Source organism: Protopterus annectens, chromosome 8.part0 (assembly GCF_019279795.1).
Source record: "Protopterus annectens isolate FY-2018-M chromosome 8.part0, PAN1.0, whole genome shotgun sequence".
NCBI lineage: Eukaryota > Metazoa > Chordata > Ceratodontiformes > Protopteridae > Protopterus > Protopterus annectens.
Genome location: NC_056741.1, coordinates 754,104,378 through 754,126,602, shown reverse-complemented (window position 1 = coordinate 754,126,602; position 22,225 = coordinate 754,104,378). Strand labels below are relative to the sequence as shown.

Below are 22,225 nucleotides of genomic sequence, written 5' to 3'. Positions count from 1 at the left end.
GTACCTGCCCCCTCCCCTTATCTCTAAGGAACAGGCAATCACTCCTCTCTCAAAGGCAAAAAATACAGGCTCAATGGGACTGGATAACATCCCAGGCTGCATCCTACATGAACTTGCAGCACCATTAGGCACCCTATTCAACCAAAGCCCAAGTACTGGCTCTGCCCCAGCCGAGTGGAGGACAGCCACCGTCATCCCTTTACACAAAGGTGGAGCGTCCAACGATCTGGGAAATTATAGCCCCATCAGCCTAGCTAGCCTGATCTGCAAGGCCATGGAATGGATTACCATGGACCTCATTAACAGGGAGACTCTACCCCACACAGTTTGGCTTTGTCAAGGGGAGGTCATATCTGTTAAATCTGGTTGATTTCTTTTAGACAGTTACCAAAGCCATGGACGAGGGGAGGACCGTGCACACTGCCTACCTTGACCTGGCCAAAGCCTTCGACACTATTCCCCACTTGGGCATAATAGATGAACTCTCGCAACTAGGCAGCAATCCAAATGTTATCAGATGGGTAGCAAACTGGCTCACTGACAGAACCAACTTAATCCAAATAGGGGAAGCCACCTCAAGCAGTAGACTCGTAACGAGCAGCATACCCCAGGGATTGGTCTTGGGGCCTCTTATTTGGGATACACCTCTGAGGTGGAGGCCAAACGAGTAGGCTATGGCTGACCAAGTTTGCAGATGACTGCAAGCTGGGCATTGTCATCAATTCCCAAAGTGATGTGGATGTCCTGCAAGAGGGTCTCACCCAAACAAATGACTGGTGCCAGAAACATGACCAAGCTGAATGCCAAAAAATCCATCATCATCCCCTTTGGGGAGAGTGACATCCCCACATATCACATTAATAACGACGTCTTAATAACGACGTCCACGCAATCAGTTGTGATGGATTTGGGCACCCAGATGGATAACAACTAGACTTTTGACCATCATGTTGCTTCTGCTGTATGTAAAACTTTCTACATGGCCCACCTCATAAGTAAGGATATCTCATCCAGGGACAAGGAGGTCATAACATCCCTACAAAGGGCCCTTTGGCATGTACCTCGCAAAGCACATGCAACAGCTGGAGGGACCACAGAGGTTCCTTACCAGAAGAATCCTGGGCCTCAAACATCTACAGCCTAAAAGCCCTGTCCCTCTACTCAGCTTCATACAGACTCCTCAGAGGTGACTTCTGTGTGGCATACAAGCAATCTCAGACCCGCCTTGATGGGAATGCTGCATATCCGTATGTTCCATTCAAGTAACTCGCACACACGATCTCAACCTGGTCTGACTTCACTAGGACTTGTTGGCAGGACAGATTTGTGTCCCAGAGACTCCCCCAGCTGTTGAATAGACTTCCTCTCCATGTCAAGCAGAGTACCTCATTAGCCCTTTTCAAGCGCAACCTGGATAACTGGACGGAAAACAGAGAATACACCCCTGGGATTCCATCTGTGCCCCTGCTGGACAGGGGCTTTGGGTGCTGACTTGTCTAAACATGGGCTAAACTCTTGGCTAGGCTTGTATGCGCCTCAGGGCCAATAGCCTAGCAACTTCTTATGATCACATCAACATTTCTCTATCAATACAAACAGTGCATCACAAACATTATGCCCACAACATGGAAGACAGCCATTGTTAGACCACTACCAAAAATCTTTAATCCAAAAGGCACACAAGACTGCAGGTCTCTAGCCTATTATGTAAAACTCATCTTCACTCAACTCACAAACTATATCAAAAACTACAGAATGCTCTTCCCACACCAACATGAATTTTGGTGTAGTGGATACACCAAGATTACTCTGTCCATGCTCCTTAGAATATCACTGGTTAGTGTATACCACCTTAATGGTGCAGTCTTTATAGACCTTATCAAAGCATTTGTTCTGATAAACCATTCATTATTCCTCAATGCCCGCCTTATAGCAAACATAAGAAAAAGACTGCCTCTCCTGGCTTCAGAATGTCAAAAGTACATACAGGGAACTCTGTTTCTATATGCCTCTCTTGCAAAACAGATACCCCAAGGATCAATTCTTTTACATCCACTATTCTCACTAATAACTTCCCTCTAGCTCACCTACCTCACATCATAATCCTTATGTACAATATATAGATCCCATCCCTCCTACTCCACTACCAGAAAACTAGAAAACCCCCTACATGCATTTTCACTGTGGCTCTCTCACAGTAACCTCATATTGAGCACAAAGAAAAAACTAAAAGCATGATCTTCCACACAAGACAAAAACTCTTCACAGTCTACAATAAGGCATAATGTTAAAGATCACTTAGAAACCTCACCATACTTAAAATATCTTGGCATCTGCAAGACCAATTCCTGAACTTTCAATTTCACATCACAAATACTAACTCTAAAATAAATATATCTTACTTTTCTGGGCCAAAAAATATACACTTGTCACCAAAATGTAGATGAGCAAATGCAAACGGAGTTCTAACACAGCTGAATATGGTCTATCTATCATTGCCAAAACACACACACAGCTCTACAAACCCTATGAAATAAAATTAGAAGTTATGTACCTACCATAACGTTCCATGTTAGTTGTCTTCTCTCGCCTTCTTTCTTGCTGGATGGGTTCGGAGCCGATCCTCGGCTCCGACTCGGCACTTGCTTTAGCTTGAGAACTCCTTTTACCAGCTCGAGTCAACCCTATATCCCATGATGCAAGGCGGAACTACCTCAGATCTCGTTTGGTAGCTAACCTACCCTGCTAAAGACTAACCTAACATAATTAGGAACACAAGTTCATAATAGAAGTCCCCATATGAAGGCTCAAGAGGAAAACAACCTGATAGGAACTTTTCAAGATCTGTCCAGGCCAGGGGGAAGGAGGGAGGGACGCAAGAAAGAAGGCGAGAGAAGACAACTACCATGGAACGTTATGGTAGGTACATAACTTCTAAATGTTAAGTTGTCAATCTCGCCTTCATTCTTGCTGGATGGGACCGCGTCCCTAGCACCTGTATCCCGGGTGGCTCAATGGAACAGACTCTTGAGAACTGTAGAACCAAAACTGGCCCTATCTCTGGAGGCCAAGTCCAACTTGTAATGAGAGACAAAGGTATGAGGCGTGGCCCAAGTAGCTGCTGCACAAATGGTATCAATGGGTAGCCTATCCTGAAAGGCTGCAGAAGTGGATAGACTCCTGGTTGAGTGTGCTTTTGGTTTAGAAGATAGCTGTTTGCCTCTGAGAGAGTACACATAGGAAATGGTGGAAGTCAACCATCTGGATAAGGTCACTTTAGAAACTGGAAGACCTATCCTGTTTTCTGCATAGGAGACAAATAATTGGTCCGATTTCCTGAATTGTTTAGTTCTATGCAAATAGTATCTGAGCTGATGATGGACATCCAAAAAATGCAGTTTCTACTCAGCTCTGTCGGAATAGTTTGGGAAAAAGACTGATAGATCTATAGATTGGTATAGATTGGTTAATATTGGTTTGGGACACAACTTTGGGGAGAAAGGAAGGGTTCGTTCTTAATGATACCCTGTCCTTATGAAAAACCAAATAAGGGGAACGAATGCAGAGAGCTTGAATTTCGGAAACCCTTCTTGCAGAAGTGACAGCCAGTAAAAATATAGTTTTCCAGGTCAATAACTTCAAAGAACATGAAGCAGACGGTTCGAAGGGAGGTAGTATCAAGGATGCCAACATTAAGTTTAGATCCCATTGCGGAGGAGGATGCTTAATAGGCGGCTTTAGGAGAAAAACTCCTCTCAGAAAGGCCTTGCATAATCTATGAGACATAATATTATTGTCATGCAAGCCAACATGATACTTGGAAATAGCAGCCAGTTGTACTTTGACTGTAGATGACGAGGATCCTGAATGAAAAACCTCCGCCAGGAAATCTAAAACAGAATGTACAGGAGCAGTAAAGGGATCAATTTTTCTGGAATTTGCCCAAATAGAAAACGTCGCCACTTGCTAGCATAAACAGTCCTAGTGGACGACTTTAAAGAAGACACTAAGATGTCTCTGACTGAATCAGAAATCATCGGTAGCCTGGCTAGGGAAGGAAGTGGAGCAACCAAGCAGTGAGGTTGAGAGAATGAATGGCCCGGTGCTGCTGACCCGACTGGTGGATCAAGAGATCCGGAACTGGGTCCAGATGCCAGGGCTGCACCAGAAGGTGACGATGCAGAGACGGAAACCAAATTTGTCGAGGCCAATATGGGGCAATGAGGATCAACTTGGCCCTCAAAACGGTGGCTTTCTGAATGACTTGTGGAATCAAGGGAAAGGGAGGAAAAGCGTACAGAAGTCCCCGGGGCCAATCCTGGGTTAGAGAGTCTCTCAGGGGTTGGCCTGGAAGGGGAAAGAGTGAAAAAATTGGGGCACTTGTTGTTTTGAGGAGTAGCAAAAAGATCGCAACAAGGAGTGCCCCACTTTAGAAAAATCTGATCCACTCCAGATTGATTGAGAGACCACTCGTGAGGCATCAGAATGGATCTGCTCAGCCTGTCCGCCAAAAGGTTGGACCTGCCGGGGATGTGCGTTGCTATCAGAAGCCGATGAGAGGAGATCGCCCATTGCCAAAGTCTGAGAGCTTCTCGACATAACGGATAGGACCTGGTCCCGCCCTGCTTGTTGATGTACCAGACCACGGACATGTTGTCCGTTTGTACTGCAATAGTCCCCGTGGGAAGAAAGTCGTTGAGGGCTTGCAACGTTAAAAGCACTGCTCTCATCTCCAGGACATTTATGTGCAGATGGTATTCTATGGGTTGCCACGTCCCGTGGACCATCCTGCCCTGATAGTGCCCCCCCACCCGATCAGAGAGGCATCCGTAGTGACTGTGGCAACTGGAGGAGGGGGAATAAATGGTCGGCCCTGATGAAGAAGAGGGGAAGACATCCACCAATTCAGATGAGCTCTGCACGACTGTGTGACTAAGATTTCGTGCCTCATCGGAAGACTGTGGTACGACCACTGCGTGAATAGCATCCACTGCAGAAGACGCATGTGGAAGCGAGCCAGTGGTAGAAGAACAATGGCCGCAGCCATAAGACCTAGAACCTTCAGTACAAATCTGGCTTTGATCTTGTTGCTCTGCAATAGAATCCGAACAAATTTTTGGATGTCCAGAATTCTTTGATCTGTTAGTTTGGCTAACATTTTGACGGTGTTTAATTCTGCCTATAAAGGTGATAGATTGGCAAGGCAGCAGAGAAGATTTTTCAAATTTACTGAAATTCCCAAACTCCTGCAAAGCTGTAGAGTGTAGTCTCTGGACTGAAGAAGCTGACACTTGGTGGTGGCGGAGAGGAGCCAGTCGTCCAAGTAGGGAAACACCTGGAATCCTTGACGTCTCAGATGAGCTGTGACCACTGCCATGCATTTGGTAAACACTCTGGGGGCTGAAGTGAGGCCAAAGGGCAGTGCTCTGAATTGGTAATGACTGGTCCCTAGCCGAAGCGGAGAAACCTTCTGGAGCGCCTGTGAATCTTTATGTGATAGTACGCATCCTGAAGGTCTATAGAGCACATCCAGTTGTCCTTGCCCAGAAAGGGCAGAATGGACTGAAGCGTGACCATCCGGAATCTTGCCTTCTTGACAAATCTGTTTAGATTGCTCAGGTCTAATATTGGTCTCCAATCTCCCGTCCTTTTGGGGACCAAAAAGAATCTCGAGTAGACGCCGGATCCTACCTGGTCTGCCGGCACAGTCTGGACGGCTCTTTTTTCTAGGAGCTTTGAAACCTCCTTTTCTGCCAAATCCCTTTGACCGGGTGAGATGTCTGGAAGGGACTGTAGAGGTACGGGAAACCTTTCGAAGGGGATTTTGTAACCCCCGGATATGATAGACTGTACCCACATCTCTTGTGATAGGGATTGCCAGGCTACTGGGTACAGTGAAATCCTTCCCCCGACTGCCTCCAAGGGTGGACAGTCGGGCAACACCTCAGGGATGCTGAAAGGGCTTCTCAGGAAGAGACTCCCTGTTGCCCTGGTTCTGAGGACCCCCACTGCCTCTAGGGCGGCGTCTATTATTGTTACCCCCTCTGCCTCTGGGGGTAAACTGACCACGTGCGTCCGGTGTAGCTCCTTGGGCTTTACGGAACCACATCTTTCCCCCCTTCTGACCCTTGGGATATGGTCTAGAAGGAGTGGAAAACTGAACTCCAACGGCAGAAAGAGTTTTACCGTCCTGCTCACACCTGGTCAAGGTATCCTTCACCTGAGGTCCGAACAAAGCCAAACCATCAAAGGGGGTATTAGTGAAGGACGCCTTAAAGGGGTCCGCAAAATTACAAAGCCGCATCCAGGCTTGGCGTCTAAGAGCAACTCCTGTGCCTGCGGCCCTGCTCGCTCCATCGGCCGCATAGGATATGAGCCGCATGGAGGAGTTAGATATGGAATTCAGGATTGCAAGCTGTGATGCCATCTTTTCTTGAGCCCCAGCAACAGAAGGATCCTGGACTATTTCACCCAGTTCCTTGAGAATATCTCGATGAAGCCTGGTGAAGTGACAAAGGTAGTTCAGCGAACGCATAGCAAAGGTCGCTGAAGAAAACATCCGCTTTCCATACCTGTCCATGGTCCTAGAATCCTTGTTAGGATGATGGACAGGTACTGAAGGATCCGCCAGTTCCTTCTTAGTGGCCGCCACCACCACCATAGCATCCACAGAGACACCTTTGGAAAGGAACTGTTTGTCCGTAGGGGCCGTGATGAATTTGGATGGTCTCCTGGGGACAGGTTCCACAGAATCTGGAGCCGCCCACGCCTTCCGAGCCACTACCTGCATAAGTGGGTCGAAAGGCGGAGACACCCAGGAGGTGGAGGGTCGGGATCCAAAAGCCTCCAGGTATACAGACTCATCCTCGGAGGGATCAATGGATGGCCAACTCCCCCTCTGTTTGAGGAGCTCAAGGATGTCTGAAAAGGAGACATCCTCAGAGGGGGATCGTGGGGAACCCTCCGACTCATCTAAGTCGGTATCCGATGTAGTAGACTCGGGGGAGTCTGTGTGTTTCCTCTTATACGTCCTCTTCCGAGGGGGTTCACCTGCTGGATCAGGAGAAACTTCGGAAGAGGAGGAAATTCCCAATGGGGAAACCTGGGGCGATGGATCCCTGGGCCTGAGAGCAAGAGGCTGGCAAGAGGCGTCTACAGGCACTGATGAGGGAGGAGCTAGAGGGATGGACCGTTGACCAGGCTCAGAGGCCAGGACACTCCTCATCACCTCAAAGGCTCCCCTCCCCGGGAGGCTGGAATATCCCCGCTCCGAGGAAACAGGAATTCCCGGCTCCACTGAGAGGGAAGGCTCCGAGGCCGATGTCGGCGCAGAGCTTACCAAAGCCGAAGGCCCGAGAGGGAGAGCGGGGTCGGACAAGGGTCCGATGCCACTAGCCCCCTCGGAGCCGACAAGGGAAACCCGACGACCGGATCCCTCCAAGGAAGGCCTCAAGGAGGAGATCGGAGCCGAGGACGACGGAGCCGAAGGATGTATCGGCTCCGGCACTGAAATAGTCGCTGTCCCGAGAAGCTCCGGCTCCGAACTCTGGTGTGGAGTCGGAAGAGGAAGTTCAAGGGGTGAGGCTATAGCCGAAGTCTGTTGAGACGGGCTATGGAGCATTTGGGCCAGTGCCTGTGACTTCAACAGCCTGCTTACCACCCTCTCTAAGTTGTGGTCAGACAGCCTGGAAGATCTCGAAGATCGGCTCCGATGGCTCCGCTCCGACAAAAGAGGAGACCCCGGAGCCAAGTGGATACTCAGTAACGAAGGGGACCGAGATCTCTTTCGGGACGAAGTCATCGGAGCCATTTGGGCCAGTGCCTGTGACTTCAACAGCCTGCTTACCACCCTCTCTAAGTTGTGGTCAGACAGCCTGGAAGATCTCGAAGATCGGCTCCGATGGCTCCGCTCCGACAAAAGAGGAGACCCCGGAGCCGAGTGGATACTCAGTTTCGAAGGGGACCGAGATCTCTTTCGGGACGAAGTCATCGGAGCCGAAGTCCCCTGAATTCCAGATGGAGCCGAAGGTTTCTCGGCTCCGATGCTGAATAAGGTGTTGGCTCCAGCCGGAGCCGTCAAGGCCACAGTAGACAAGGTATCGGAACCAGCCGGTGCCGAACCCACTACTTTTAAGGTAGATACATCGGTTCCAGCCGGAGCCACCGGAGGAGGCTTGGATACTGAAGCCTGAGCCTTCGGTGGCTTAGAAGGTTTCCCAGACCCTGCTTTAGAGGGAGAACCTTCTGGCTTAAGTAAGCCACGGAGGATAAGCTTATTCCTCCTTTCCTGCAGGACTCTCTGGCTAAAAGAGTGACACAAAGCACAGGAGTCCTGCAGGTGCAAAGGCCCCAGGCAATAAACACAAGAAGTGTGACCGTCTGTCAGAAACATCTTCTGACAGCACGAGTCACACTTCTTGAAGCCTGAGACCTTGCCTTCCCTAGACATATCCTAGGAGGAAGTAACACACACAAACCCCAACAAACACACAAAATTAATCCCCTAACACACAACACACAGGAAGGGATTAACCAATGGGGTTTAGGCTTAACTAAAACCTTACACTAAAGGTAATAAAAGTTTGAAAAACAAGGGAATAGGGTGGGCTGTAACTCACTACAGACTATAAAAATGGATACAAGGGGAAAATAAAACCCTAACTAAGCTTTTCTCTTTTAACAAGAAAATTACTTACCTCAGCTGGCAAAGGAGACCTCTTTCGCTAAGCGGCAAACGAGATCTGAGGTAGTTCCACCTTGCATCATGGGATATAGGGTTGCCTCGAGCTGGTAAAAGGAGTTCTCAAGCTAAAGCAAGTGCCGAGTCGGAGCCGAGGATCGGCTCCGAACCCATCCAGCAAGAATGAAGGCGAGATTGACAACTTAACATTCTGTAGATTCTTCACAATCTCCTGAAGAGAACATGACTTAAGTACTAATTAAAGGAAAATCACTTTCTGTAACTGAAAGGTGCACACTCCTTCTAGCCCGCCTAATACAAACTATTACACCAATATTCTTTCTTCTTCTCCAGCCAACTCTCTCAAAGACCCATACCCTATAACCTTCTAATCACAATCCTCTTTCACTCTCCACTCCACTGACAACAGCTTCTCGGTAATGGCACCTCAGGCTAACAGGGAGAGACTCCCAGTTCTAAGAGACATCACTCTTTCCCCAGTTTTAGACTAAGTCAATAAATGTTTACTTACATGAGATGCTTGCAATTGCTTTTCTCCTCAAGACATTATTTAACTCTATTACACTTACTCTGTCCTCCCTCCATACATTGACTTCACTGCAGTGTCAGTGTTGCAAATGATAACACACTTTCCTTTGGTGCAGGAGGCCGTGGGTTCTATTCCCTCACCAGGGGGGAGGAGGATTGCTTGCAGTGTACTGCAACACAAGGGTGACTGCTACAATCCTGAGTGCATCATCTTTCAGATGCGATGTTAAAACTATATATATATATATATATATATATATATATATATATATATATATATATATATATATATAGTGTCAACCACTGCACTTCTCTATTAATTCTGCCTTCCTGAAGACCTTGTATTACAAGACTTCCATATACCACTCCGATCTATAACATCCCAGATTTATATTATGCTGGTTACTTCTTCCTCTCCCACTGCTATTACTGACTGAAGTGTCTTCATTCCTTAAGCAAAGGGTAAGCCATCAGTACTGATAATGCTTCCCCTCCTTGCACTGCCCTGCTGTTGAACTTTTTGCCTTTAAGCTAGAGAAAGGTAGTGTCAGTGGATGGTGCTTAAGCCCAGCCAGTTTCCTTTTTCCATTTTCAGATAAGACCAGGCACTCATGCTAAGCATTCCTTCAGATCCCTCTCTCACTGTGAGACTTGATATGTTTAATACAAGCATTCTTTAGTACAACTGCTTGTTTCATCGGTTTTACACCAGCACCTTCATCTGGTGAATTTACTCTTATAATTTCTCACCACATATTATTTCCTGAAGCCTCTCAGATATCCTCTGGCTTGTGCCTAGAGAGAGCTGGGAATATCTACGAGATTGCCCCATATCTTTTGAGACTGCAGGTACAAGTCCACTTCTTCCAGTGAGCAAGAGTTTGCTGTCTACCATTTTGCCTTCCAGATCCTTCATCTCAGCACTCATCACCATAACAAACACATAGCTTTGCCTGTTATCTCCAGCACTGCATCCCTACTCCCCTGCAGGCTGAGGTTCTTGCAGCCTCCTATTTGCCATGCTTCTCCCCTCCAACTAACAACCCAGTCCCTCTCCTCCCAAATCTATCATTACTTACCCGGTCCTCATTTACTGTCCTAAATGAGATAATAGCGCAGAAAGATTTCAAAATATCAAAATGATAATTAGATGGTTAGTATACTCTAATTTATTATAACAGCAGTCTCCAACCTTTTTGCACCAAGGACTGGTTTCCTGCACGGCAATTTTTCACGGACCGGCTGCCATTGCACATGCATAATAAAACATAATAAAGTGCACATTTACTTACTTATTTGACATTTGTTTACCAGGGAGGTCCAACTGGACTAGAAGTACATTTTCAGCTGAGACCCAGAAAGAAAAGCTCCAAAGTACAATAAAAAACACAACTGATATCACCAAAAAAAGTGCACTTTCTTCTTAACAGCAAAACATTGATCTACTATGGTCGAGAGGTACACTGACTTTCTAAGTTTATAAGATCAATATTTAAAATGTCTCTATTTGTGGCTCTGTCCAGATTTACTGTGCAAGAGGTTGCGTGCATACTTCTCAATCTCTTAGAGTAGACCAAGAAATATGGAGAAAGCCATAAATAATGGGTGGACAAAAGCCCAAAAATAGGGGCAAATTTTAAATATTGCTGTTCGTTACAAAGTTAGAAAGTTGACAGAATAGGTTGTTTGTTAGCATGAATTTTTTGAAGGGTATGAAGTCTGACTCTCAAATGTATGTCATTATTTTCTGACTTCAGTCTTTAATGATTTGCCAGAAAATCACAATTTTATGAAAAACAGATCCAAATATGAGGCAAAAATCTGGACTTTCTGTGAAAATCTGTACAGTTGAGAGGTTTGGTTGAGTGGTATGGTCGAGAGGTAAGTAAACCTAATGGCAACCTTAATGACTTTTTAAAATATCGCTCTTATAAACTTAAAATCTGTCCCTATTATTTGGTTCAGTCCAGACTTATTGTGAGAGTTGGAATGGTATGCTTAAGAGGTACGCAGACCTCATTGCTACTGCTGTTACTGCCAGAGATCACACACCTACACACACGCACACCCACACCCACCCACACACGCACCCACCCACACATCCTCCCCCACACGCACATCCTCCCCCACACACACATCCTCCCACACACATCCTCCCCATACACACACACACACACACACACACACACACCCATCCCCTCACACACACACACACATCCCCTCACACACACACACACCCATCCCCTCACACACACACACACACACACACACACACACACACACACACACACACACACACCCATCCTACCCCCACACATCCTCCCCCACACACACACACATTTGCCCACACACACACACACATCCCTCTTACACACACACACACACACACACACACACACACACACACACACACACACACCCTCACCCACACACACACACACATACACACACATCCTCCCCCACACACACACACACACATCCCCCACACACACACACACACATCCACCCCCACACAAACATCCTCCCCACACACACATCCCCCACACACACACATCCACACACACACCCATCCACACCCACACCCATCCACAAACATCCACACCCACACACACCCATCCACACCCACACACACCCACACCCATCCACACCCACACACACACACCCACACACACACCCACCCACACCCAAACACACACCCACATTATTTGGTTCTGTCCAGACTTATTGTGATGGAGTTGGAATGGTATGCTTGAGAGATACGCAGACATAATTGCTGCTGCTGTTACTGCCTGAGATCACCCCCCCCCCAAACACACACCCAGTCTCTTGCTTTCATGCACGCATTCACTCACACAAAAATCGCTCTCACTCTCTCTCACACACACACACACACACACACACACATATATTCTGGGGGCCCAGTACCGAATGAGCTACAGCCCAGTGGTTAGGGACCACTTTATTATACCGCATTTAAATGTTTGCTTCATTTCCCAGTCTCCCAGGAAGAAGTGATATATAAGCTATTCAGAAAGATATTCAGGAATTAGGATGCAATAAGAAATCTATGCTATGAAATTAACTCACCTCTGTTCTGTAAATCTTGTGAGGTCAATCTTGTTAGGCTGAGCAGTCATTAGATCCAAGGCCTGTCCTATTTCTGTCTGGAAAGATATCTGTAACCCAATTAAAGCAAATGGTAAATTAAATTATTAACCCATCAGATAAATATGCACTGAAAAACAAATCCACTGAACAGAGTGAAATTTTTCAAATAAGCTCATAGCAAAAAAATCTATTGCATTAAACCAAGTTAATTAACATGAATACACTACAGTAAATTTATACGGATACATACCAAATACAGACTGAACTGCCAACAATACATAAAAAGTAATGACAATGAAAAAATACTGCTATATCTATACAGGTCAAGAAATTGTTTGGGCTTTAGAACACTAACAGATGCAGCTTTAACTCTGGGTAGGTTAACAAATAATGGGATTAAGAAAGCCTCAGTGTTGTCAAACCATGTTATGAGGTCATCCTTCCTTCTAGCTGTACGATACCAAAATGTTAAGAAAAACTTTGACCGGATAGACTGGAGTGTTTTACAGCTAGACTTATAGAAGCAAGCCTTTGCTCAGGGATTCGCCTGGATTATTAATATGACTAATAAAGGCAAGGATGAAAACTGATGCAAACCTGTGAGTAGTATTCTTATGGGTGAGACTTGCACACACACAGGGGAGATGCACATTTTCCCACTTATTGTCCAAGCCTCCTATAGAGAACTGTTGGTACAGTGGTACATAGGCTTAACAGGTTTTGCAGGTTTGATTTCAGAGAACACAGTACAAGAATATCTAGTTTGACGATATCAATCATTGGTTGTGGATCTAAATGAGGCATTCCTGACCTTGCAGATGGATGTACTACATTTATCTGGCTGGCTATAAGGGTACAAAACTGAATATGGAAAAGGCCATGTTGTTGTCCACTTATTCCATACCAGCAGGTCACAGCTAGTACCAGTGAGCTGAGATTCTCACTTATATGTGTTTTGTGCAAGTACATCTCTACCTGCAGTGTCAGCAGACGGTGGATATTGGCACCAAGAACCTGTCAGCAAGGAACACAGAGGAGAAAACTAAGCCACGGAAACTAACTTCAAATTTGAAACCAAATATCAAGTTGTTAAGGATTACAGTTTCTCCTCAAATTCCTGTATTTGGTTCAGACTATTCCTCTGAGCACTCTAAAGTAGTAACAAAAATAAATTTCTATGAAGAATACAGCAAATGTGATGCAATATAAAGGCCGTGCATGAACTGCTTGATGTAGGAGTTTCAACCTAGAATTTATAAAGTTGTTACAATGGACAGGGAGATGCAGTGGGTATAAATGTCAGCAGATGTAGTTAACTGAAGTAGGGATACAGAAGGAACACTGAGGTGCACTAAAGTGCAGATGATTTGTCAACAGTGGCTAGGTCATCTTTAACCAACCATTGTCAGAGTTAAAGATTTTAAAGGTATACAAATTCAATGTCCGACAATACATCACATAAATATTTGAAATCCTCCACTTTTTAAGGAATCACTGGAGATGTCTAGTTTCCCCGGAAAAATAAAATTCCCATTATGGTAAATGTACTTTCTTTTCTAAGCCGAGTGCTTAAGAGCTTAGCCAGGCTGTCTACCTAGGTTACACTGAAAAGCCTAAATAAAGATAAAATATGCACAGCAAGTGGAGTATGGCTTACTGGCCTACACACAGTACCAAAGACCTACACATCTCCTTCCTATATCCAATAGAAGGTAAATTTGCACATTTCCCATGATGATTTCGTAAAGGGAGATATGCAAATATTTTGTACAAGGCATTGCAATCCACTCCATGCTGCATTTTTTGCAGAATGTCCCTGACTTTGCTACAAGTTTGCTCTGTCTCTTTTAAAATGTTTGTAGTCCCGCGTGATTTACCAGCAAATTTGTCAGTCAATAATGCCAGACATTAGGAGTTTCATATTTCTTATTGCATGCTGATCACACTGCCTGTTGCAGTTGAAATCATTTTAGAGGTACAGTGGATATAAAAAGTGTACACACCCCTGTTAAAATGCCAGGTTTTGTGATATAAAAAACGAGACCACAATAAATAATTTCAAAACTTTTCCTACCCTTAACCTGTACAATTCAATTGAAAAAGAAACAAATCTGTTAGGGGAAAAAATATATAAAAAAAATGCTGGTTGCATAAGTGTGCACATCCTTAATCTAATACTTTGTTGAAGCACCTTTTGATTTAATTACAGCATTCAGTTTTCTTGGGTAGGAGTCTGTCAGCATGGCACATTTTGACTTGGCAATATTTGCCCACTCTTCCTTGCAAAAGCACTTTAAATCTGTCAGATTGCAAAGGCATCTCTTGTGCACAGCCCACTTCAGGTCACCCCACATATTTTCTATTGAATTTAGGTCTGGGCTCTGGCTAGGCCATAACAGAACTGCAATTTTCTTCTGGTGAAGCCATTCTTTTGTTGATTTGGCTATATGCTTCGGGTCATTGTCGTGCTGAAAGATGAAATTCCTTTCATCTTCAGCTTTCTAGCAGACACCTGAAGGTTTTGGGGCAAAAGTGACTGGTATTTGGAACTATTCATAATTCCCTCCACCTTGACTAAAGTGCCAGTTCCTGCTGAAGAAAAGCAACCCCAAAGCTCGATACTGCCACCATCATACTTCACCGTGGGGATGGTGCTCTTCTGGCGATGAAGTGTTGTTTTTGCGCCAAACATACCTTTTGGAATTGTGGCCAAAAATTCAACCTTGGTCTCATCAGACCATAACTCATTTTCCTACATGTTTTTGGGAGATTATGTATTTTGCAAATTTTAACCGGGCCTGGATGTTTTTCTGTGTACGAAAAGACTTCCGTCTTGCAACCTTGCCCCATAGTCCAGACATATGGAGAATACGGGCGATTGTTGTCACATGCAGTACACAACCAGTACTTGCCAGAAATTCCTGCAGCTCCTTAAAGTGCTGCTGTAGGTCTCTTGGCAGCCTCCCTGACCAGTTTTCATCTGGTCTTTTCCTCAATTTTGGAGGGACGTCCAGTTCTTTGCAACATTCTCCACTTTTTGATGACAGTCTTCACTGTGTTTCATGGTATAGCCAATGCTGTGGAAATTTTTTTGTACCCTTCTCCTGACTGATACCTTTCAACAATGAGATCCCTTCGACGCTTTGTAAGCTCTCTGCGAATCATGGCTTTAACAGGCAACTGAGTAAATGTCAAGAAAATCCTACTAGGGCAGCTGAACTTTATTTGGGGTTAATTGATGGCAGGTTCGTACCCAAGAAGACTGAATGCTGTAATTAAATCAAAAGGTGCTTCAGCAAAGTATTACTTTAAGGGTATGCACACTTATACAACCAGCTTTATTTTTTTGGTTTTCAACTGAAATGAACAGGTTATAGGTCACATTAAAGGTGTGAAATGATCTAAAATGATTTACTGTGGTCTAATTTTTTTTATATCACAAAAACGTAGCATTTTAACAGTGATGTGTACACTTTTTATATCCACTCTATGCACTCTCTCTGCCCTCTCCCTCTTTCTCCCTCTCATACACATCAGTTACTTTTTCTGTTTATTTTCTTTACATCTGCTAAGTAGCAAAGGAGTGATTCGAGAGGGTTAAAAAATGGTCGCAGTTTTTTTTTTTGTCTATTAAGCTGCACTGAAGCAGCAGATGTTTTTCCGGGCTTTATCTTGTAGGTTCATATGTAATCACCAAGCTAACAACCCTAAAGAGCCTTTTTAAGTCTTGCCATGTTTCCCAAATTATTTCATGATAATTTTACAGGGTATGGGTGATCTTTCATTTACAAGACTTCTCTTTCTAATAGGGACACAAGTGGCAGATCAGGAGTAAATTTAGGATTCACCACCCACTGATCCAAACTGTGCTATAAGTGCAGGGACGACCTCTGTTCACATGGATGGAAAGCTTGTGCCCAAGAAGGGGTAGTCCCTGACAAACATACCAGCCTTTCCAACATGTCTTACTTATATTAAAGGTGAGGTTTAGGTCCCTAGGTCGGGTGTTTCTAATGCCATTTGTTATGTGGATGTGAGAGGTGTATTATATATGCAGTAATTTCCAGGGGTGGATGTCTGTCTGAAAGATATTTCACATCGAGTTTTAGACCGGGACTCTGGCACCAGTTACTAGTTTGTGTCTGGCTTTCATGGAGGAGGCTTGTATCAAAGGATTCTGCGACTACACCTGAATTTGCAATCATCTGCAAACTTACCTTAGACATTGGTCTTGACTTTAAAGAAGTAGATGCCACAAAGCTGTGACTTGAACACTGAGCCATGGGGGACACCACTACTGTCTGACTTTTTTGTGGAGGCAGACTCACCTATGCTGACTTCTTGTGTCCCATCTGAGTCAGCTGTCTATTCAGCAGGTGAAACAGGGGTTTATACCCAACTTAACTCAGCTCACCTACAATGCCTGAATGGGGGTATTATATTGAATGCTTTGGACAGGTCAAAGTAGGCAGTATGCACTGTTTTGCCTTGGTCCACTTCTTTGGTGACCTTCTTGCAGAAGTTCACCAGTTGGGTAGACATGACCTGCCCTTGATGAAAACAAAATAGGTTGGATCCAGTGTCTGAAGGCTTCCTATAATCACTACTTATTATGTCTATAATTATTCTTTCCATGGCCTTACATATAGGTTCATAGGTTGGTACTAGGCTATCGGCCCTAGGGCCTATAAAAGCTTAGCCATAACAATTCCCTGGCCATTTCTTCCCACAATATTTACTTTCCTGGACCCGTGTCTAGCAGGGCGACCGATGCGATCCCAGGGGTGAATTTCCTATCTCCCATCCAATCGTCAAGGATCCTTTTGAAGAGGGTAGTCAGTCATATGAGGCTAGTCAGGCTTACGGGTCTGTTTCCTGGGTCTGGGGATGGCCCAGCTTGCCCTTGTGCAAAGGAATAATAGCTGTAGTTCTGCATTCACTTGACATGAAGCCTGTTAGCAGGATATGATTTAACAGTGCTTCTAGCGACCCTGATAAGTCATGTTTCAAGTTAACAAATGTATACAGGAATATTGTCAGGTCTCACTAATGTAACGTTTTTTGGCTTTGGGAAGTGCCTATGAAACCGGTTTCCTAGGGATAGCTGGGGAAGCTATGTTTGGGAGCATTTCTTAAGATGCCTGGGGGAGAAAACGGTAAAAACTGAAGCTGGATTTACGGGTCAGTGCAAGCATCTCCATTTACAATTGGTTCAGGACATTGCTGTGTACTGCCTCTGAGGTTTTGGACATGGCTAAAGAATGCCTTGTGGTGGTTCTTGGCCTTGGAGGTTCCTTTTACCTCAGATTTGACTTTGGTAGACTTAGTCCCCTGGGTTATTTTGTCTGATGAGGAAGCTCTTGCCTTGCTGGCTATTGCATTTACTATTTTTGCTCTTCATTTTCTTCCTTTTGTTATACAGTCTGCTAATGCTGGGATTCCACCAAGGTGGTTTATTTTCAGGTTTATCATGTGCTCATTTTGGGTAGACACAGCTGCCTCTTACAATCATGTATACAGCTACAAAAAGGGTTTTGTGAATGTGTATACACAGTGGTGCTCCCTGGGTTTGGGCTGAATGAAAATGACAAGTTAAATGGTGGATTTTCTTGGGGCATAGTGGGGGATTTATAGCTGGCAAACATATGGTAAGGGACTTTGCTTATAATGAGTTGTACATGAAGGTGCTCAGTGCATTATGCTGCTTGAACAGCCTTGAGCTGAGATGGCTTTTGATTTAAAATTGAGACACCTCCACCTTTTGCCCCTTTCTGTGTAGTAGCTGATCTAAACGTGTGGAAGGTATTACAGCCTTGCACTGTCAGGGTGCTCCCATGGCTTTAAACCATGTCTAACTACACAGACATGTACATTCTCTAAGGTTAGGACAACTTGCAGGGAGTGGAGATTTTTTGTTTAGACTCTTGGCACTGTGCTGTACCAACTTTACATAAGTCTGGTTTGGTTTAGCTAATGCCAAATTATTTATCAGATTAGCAATGCCTTAAAAAAAAAGAAAAAAAAAAAAAGTGGTATGGACAAGACTTTAGCCAATATTCGGAGGCCTACAGGGGACAGCAGACCATCCCTGGTGAAGCATATCTGTCAACCATATCTTCCCAAGTCAATAAATATTTTACTCCCTTTATAGGGCACCAAAAAACTAAGCCAATTATTACAGGTTCTTAGGTGTGTATTAGGCTAATGTCCACAAAGGTATTTTTAAGCCCTGATATTAAAATCAATTATTCTGACAGTAGTGGCTGTATGTGAGCATTGCCTCCAGAGACAGAGTACAAGTACATCTCTCACATTCTGACTGTTTAAGAATTAGGTGACAGAAAACATGAGAAATTCTACTTGTCTAAGGATGCCCATTTCCACTAAGCAGGCTGCAGAAACATTAACACCCTGTTACAGAGCATCCCTTCTCCAACACAGTGACAACATACATTTTGCCCATTCTGTACAGTATTTACAATAAAAAAACAATGTCTTACAGAGCTTAAAACTCAATCCACTGCATATTTGCAAATAATGAATGTTTCAAATAAAAGAAAGGGAAATTACAAAGGGCATGTACTTCCAACAACAGATTATGGAAATCACCACTCTCGTTATGTCATATTGAGACATAATTTGATAGGACAGTGGAACAATTCATAAAGACTCATTTCAGTCACTGCTTGAGGTAACACAAATAATGTTATTTATATGGTGCCATGCTTGTTTGCAACACAACAGTTATCTGTAAATAATGTAAGAAAATTGGATTTTGTATGGGAAGGTTGAGACTGCGGTATCCCAGGGACTTCTCCTTTCTTTATAAAGCACGGATGTCAGAGTTGGCATACATTGATGTTCTTCAGAAGTCTGAATGATGTTCAATGTTGCATTTGTGCCATTTTGTGATCTAACTTAGGAGGTCTGATCACAAATTAATTTGCACTTTCATTATGAAACCATATTTATAAATCAAGTCCAACAAATTATGGTAAATTCATGTTAGACTTAAAAATAAGTTGGGGAACAGACAGGCATTCCATTAGTATACAGACAAGGTAAATGCAGTCTGAGGAGTGTTGTATAATATCAGCAATACACCTTTGATGTGTCAGTGTTTCAGCAACTACTACCAACATCACATGAATAAAACTGAGCACAGCATGTACCATTATGCAACAATAAAAGTACTTGGGACAATATAGAAAACATTAGTATTATTAACTGAAATATCACACCACCACTGACGTATTCTGAAACGGAGGAGAAACACTAAGAGTAGCCTATTGTATTACAAGGGTGGGCATCCAGTGTACACGTTACATAAAGAAAGGAATTGGTGACAAAAGGTGCAAAAGTTCAAGGATGCATATGCTAAAGCTTTGACAGAAGCAGGAGGAAATTCTGCTGTAGGGTGTGCTTATGCCTCTAATCAAAGGTTGGAATGTCTTCACACCCTTCAGATTTTCCTTCCAAAGGTTCAAAGAATAGACATCCTGATGAGGAAGGTAAGAAAAGGATGAACTCTGCAGCTGAAAATGTACCAGCTTTAGGTGTCAGCTATACCCACAAGATGGGTGGCGGGGCAGTATACGTACCTTCAACCTCATATCTCTGCTTAACCAATAAACATTCGTAAGCAAAGAATATTTATAATAAAGACAAAAATAAATACTGTTAACTGGCTTGTAAGTTAATAAAAACTCCATAAGGTGTTCAAAGTATGCCAAGGAGAAACAGTCCTGAAGCCACCTTGGTAGAAGGTTCCGGATGCATGGTCCTGGTAGATTAAGGCCTCAGGCACCATATATTCAATCTGTGTTACAAGAACTATTAACAGTCCCAAGTGGCCACATTTGAGGGTCAGAAGGGAATAAATCAACTTAATTTATTTATTAACATTTGTTGACCGGGAAAGTCCACTGGGTCAGAGACCCATTTTCAGTGGAGGCCCGGGGAGAAAAGCTCCCCAAGCAAAATACAAAGGAACGCAATAATTAAACACAATGTGACAATGTTACTGATATAACAGGAAGAAAAAAACAGAATATATATATATACAACATTAAAGATATGACAGGTGAAACAATAAAACAAGAAGTTTACAATTGAATAGTAGTGTTACATCATTTCAATCTTTGGTGAGATTCCAGTCTCCTATATAGTAAGAATATGCTAATAAATGTGAAGACTGGGTTTTTGCTAAGATTTTGTCATTGTAGTATTTGGTGAAGTATATTGTTTAAGGAGGTTTGTTTTTAAGGCAAGTGCAGGATGGATTGTCTAGATAATGAGTTTTTAGAGCTGCCTTAAAAGTTTTTGGGTGATCAATCTGGGTTATTTCAAATGGAAGGTTATTCCATAGCTTAGCTATGGCATGGGAGAACAGGCATTGTCCTGCTCTTTTGTTGGCTTTGGTTACTGTGAGCATCCGTTTACAGGAGGATCTTAGTGTTCTAGTGGGGGGTGTATGTTTTCTAGGACTGAGTTAAGGGCATGGCAGGGCAGTCATTTGGTTTAGAAATTAATTTGTGGGCTAAAGTTAGTTGGGTGTACTGTAGATGGTGGGAAAACTGTAGCCATCTTAGTTTAGTGATGGCATGGCAGTGATGAGAGCGGTAAGGTTTTCCGGAGGCGAATTTGGCCATTTTGTTAGAACATGATTGTAATTTATTACCAAGGGCTGTGTGCAGGTTAGTGACAATGGCACTACCATATAAAAGGGAGGGGATGAGTAGGGTATTGGCTAGTTTTATTTTGGTATATTTATCCAGGTAGTGTTTGTGGCGGTATAGTTTAGTTTGAAATGGGTTTTCTTGATTGCGGTTAGGATGCGTTGTTCATATGCGAGTTTATCGTCTGTTGTTATACCTAGCAATTTGGCTGTTTTTATTAGCTCAATTTCTGTGCCGTCTTTAGCCAGGATTTTAAAGTCAATGTTGGGTGGTTTTGTTGAGAAAAGTAAAAGTTTGGTTTTTGGGGGTTTAGCATCAACTGTGCATTAATAAGCCATGATTCGATAGAGGTAAAAGCCTGTTGTGCAAGTGTGAGGTGGTCTGAAAAAGACTTTGAGGTGGATATAAGTGTTGAATCATCGGCATATTGGATGATATTCTGGATTAGGGGGGCTTTATGCAGGTCATTGATGAAGACATTGAACAGTAGTGGTCCTAAAATGGATCCCTGTGGTACTCCTATATTGTTAGGATGGTACTGAGATTGTGCATTTAACCATTTTACAGATTGTTTCCTGTTTTGTAAGTAGGAGGTAAACCAGCTGAGGGATTTTAGGGAGCAATCCAGTGTTGATAGTTGGTTTACTAGCTTAGCGTGTGACACTGTGTCGAAGGCCTTAGATAGGTCTAATAGGATTACTGAGGTCGGCTGGCCTGCATCCAAGGCTTCGTTGACAGATTCTGTGAAAGATAATAGGGCAGTAATGGTGCTATGGCCTTGTCAGAAACCATGTCGGGTAGGGGATAGAAGAGCATTATTTGAGAGGTGTTTAAGTAGTTGTGAGTGAACCCATTTTTTCAAGATTTTAGACAGAGGAGAGAGTATAGAGATAGGGCGGTAATTGGAAAGATCATGGGAGTTTCCTCCTTTGCGTAGGGGGTAATGATGGATCTTTTCCATAAGAGAGGAACATAAGATTCAGTGAGAGAGCGATTTATAAGAATGGTAACTGGAAATGCTATTGCTCTAGCTGCTATTTGCAGATATTCTGGGTGAAGGTTAGCTGCAGAGAGAGAGAGAGCAAGGTTTGAGTTGTTTTAGGAATTTAAGAATCAGACATGTCATCATGTGTTTAGTTACTTATTTATGTTCATGTTTGCTTGTTTAAAAGGGTAAAGCATTGATCAATGTTGGCAGCCTTCAGGCCAA

At 43.8% G+C, this 22,225-nt stretch overlaps 1 protein-coding gene across 4 annotated transcripts in view; it reads right to left on the bottom strand.

Moving 5' to 3' along the window:
- FDPS (farnesyl diphosphate synthase) overlaps positions 1-22,225 on the bottom strand; it is a 563,129-nt gene that overhangs the window by 344,772 nt on the left and 196,132 nt on the right. For all 4 annotated transcript variants that reach the window (XM_044080217.1, XM_044080218.1, XM_044080216.1 and 1 more), the window contains one exon: positions 12,317-12,405. In XM_044080217.1, coding sequence (XP_043936152.1) covers positions 12,317-12,405 — 89 coding nt within the window. The remainder of the gene's footprint in view (positions 1-12,316; positions 12,406-22,225) is intronic.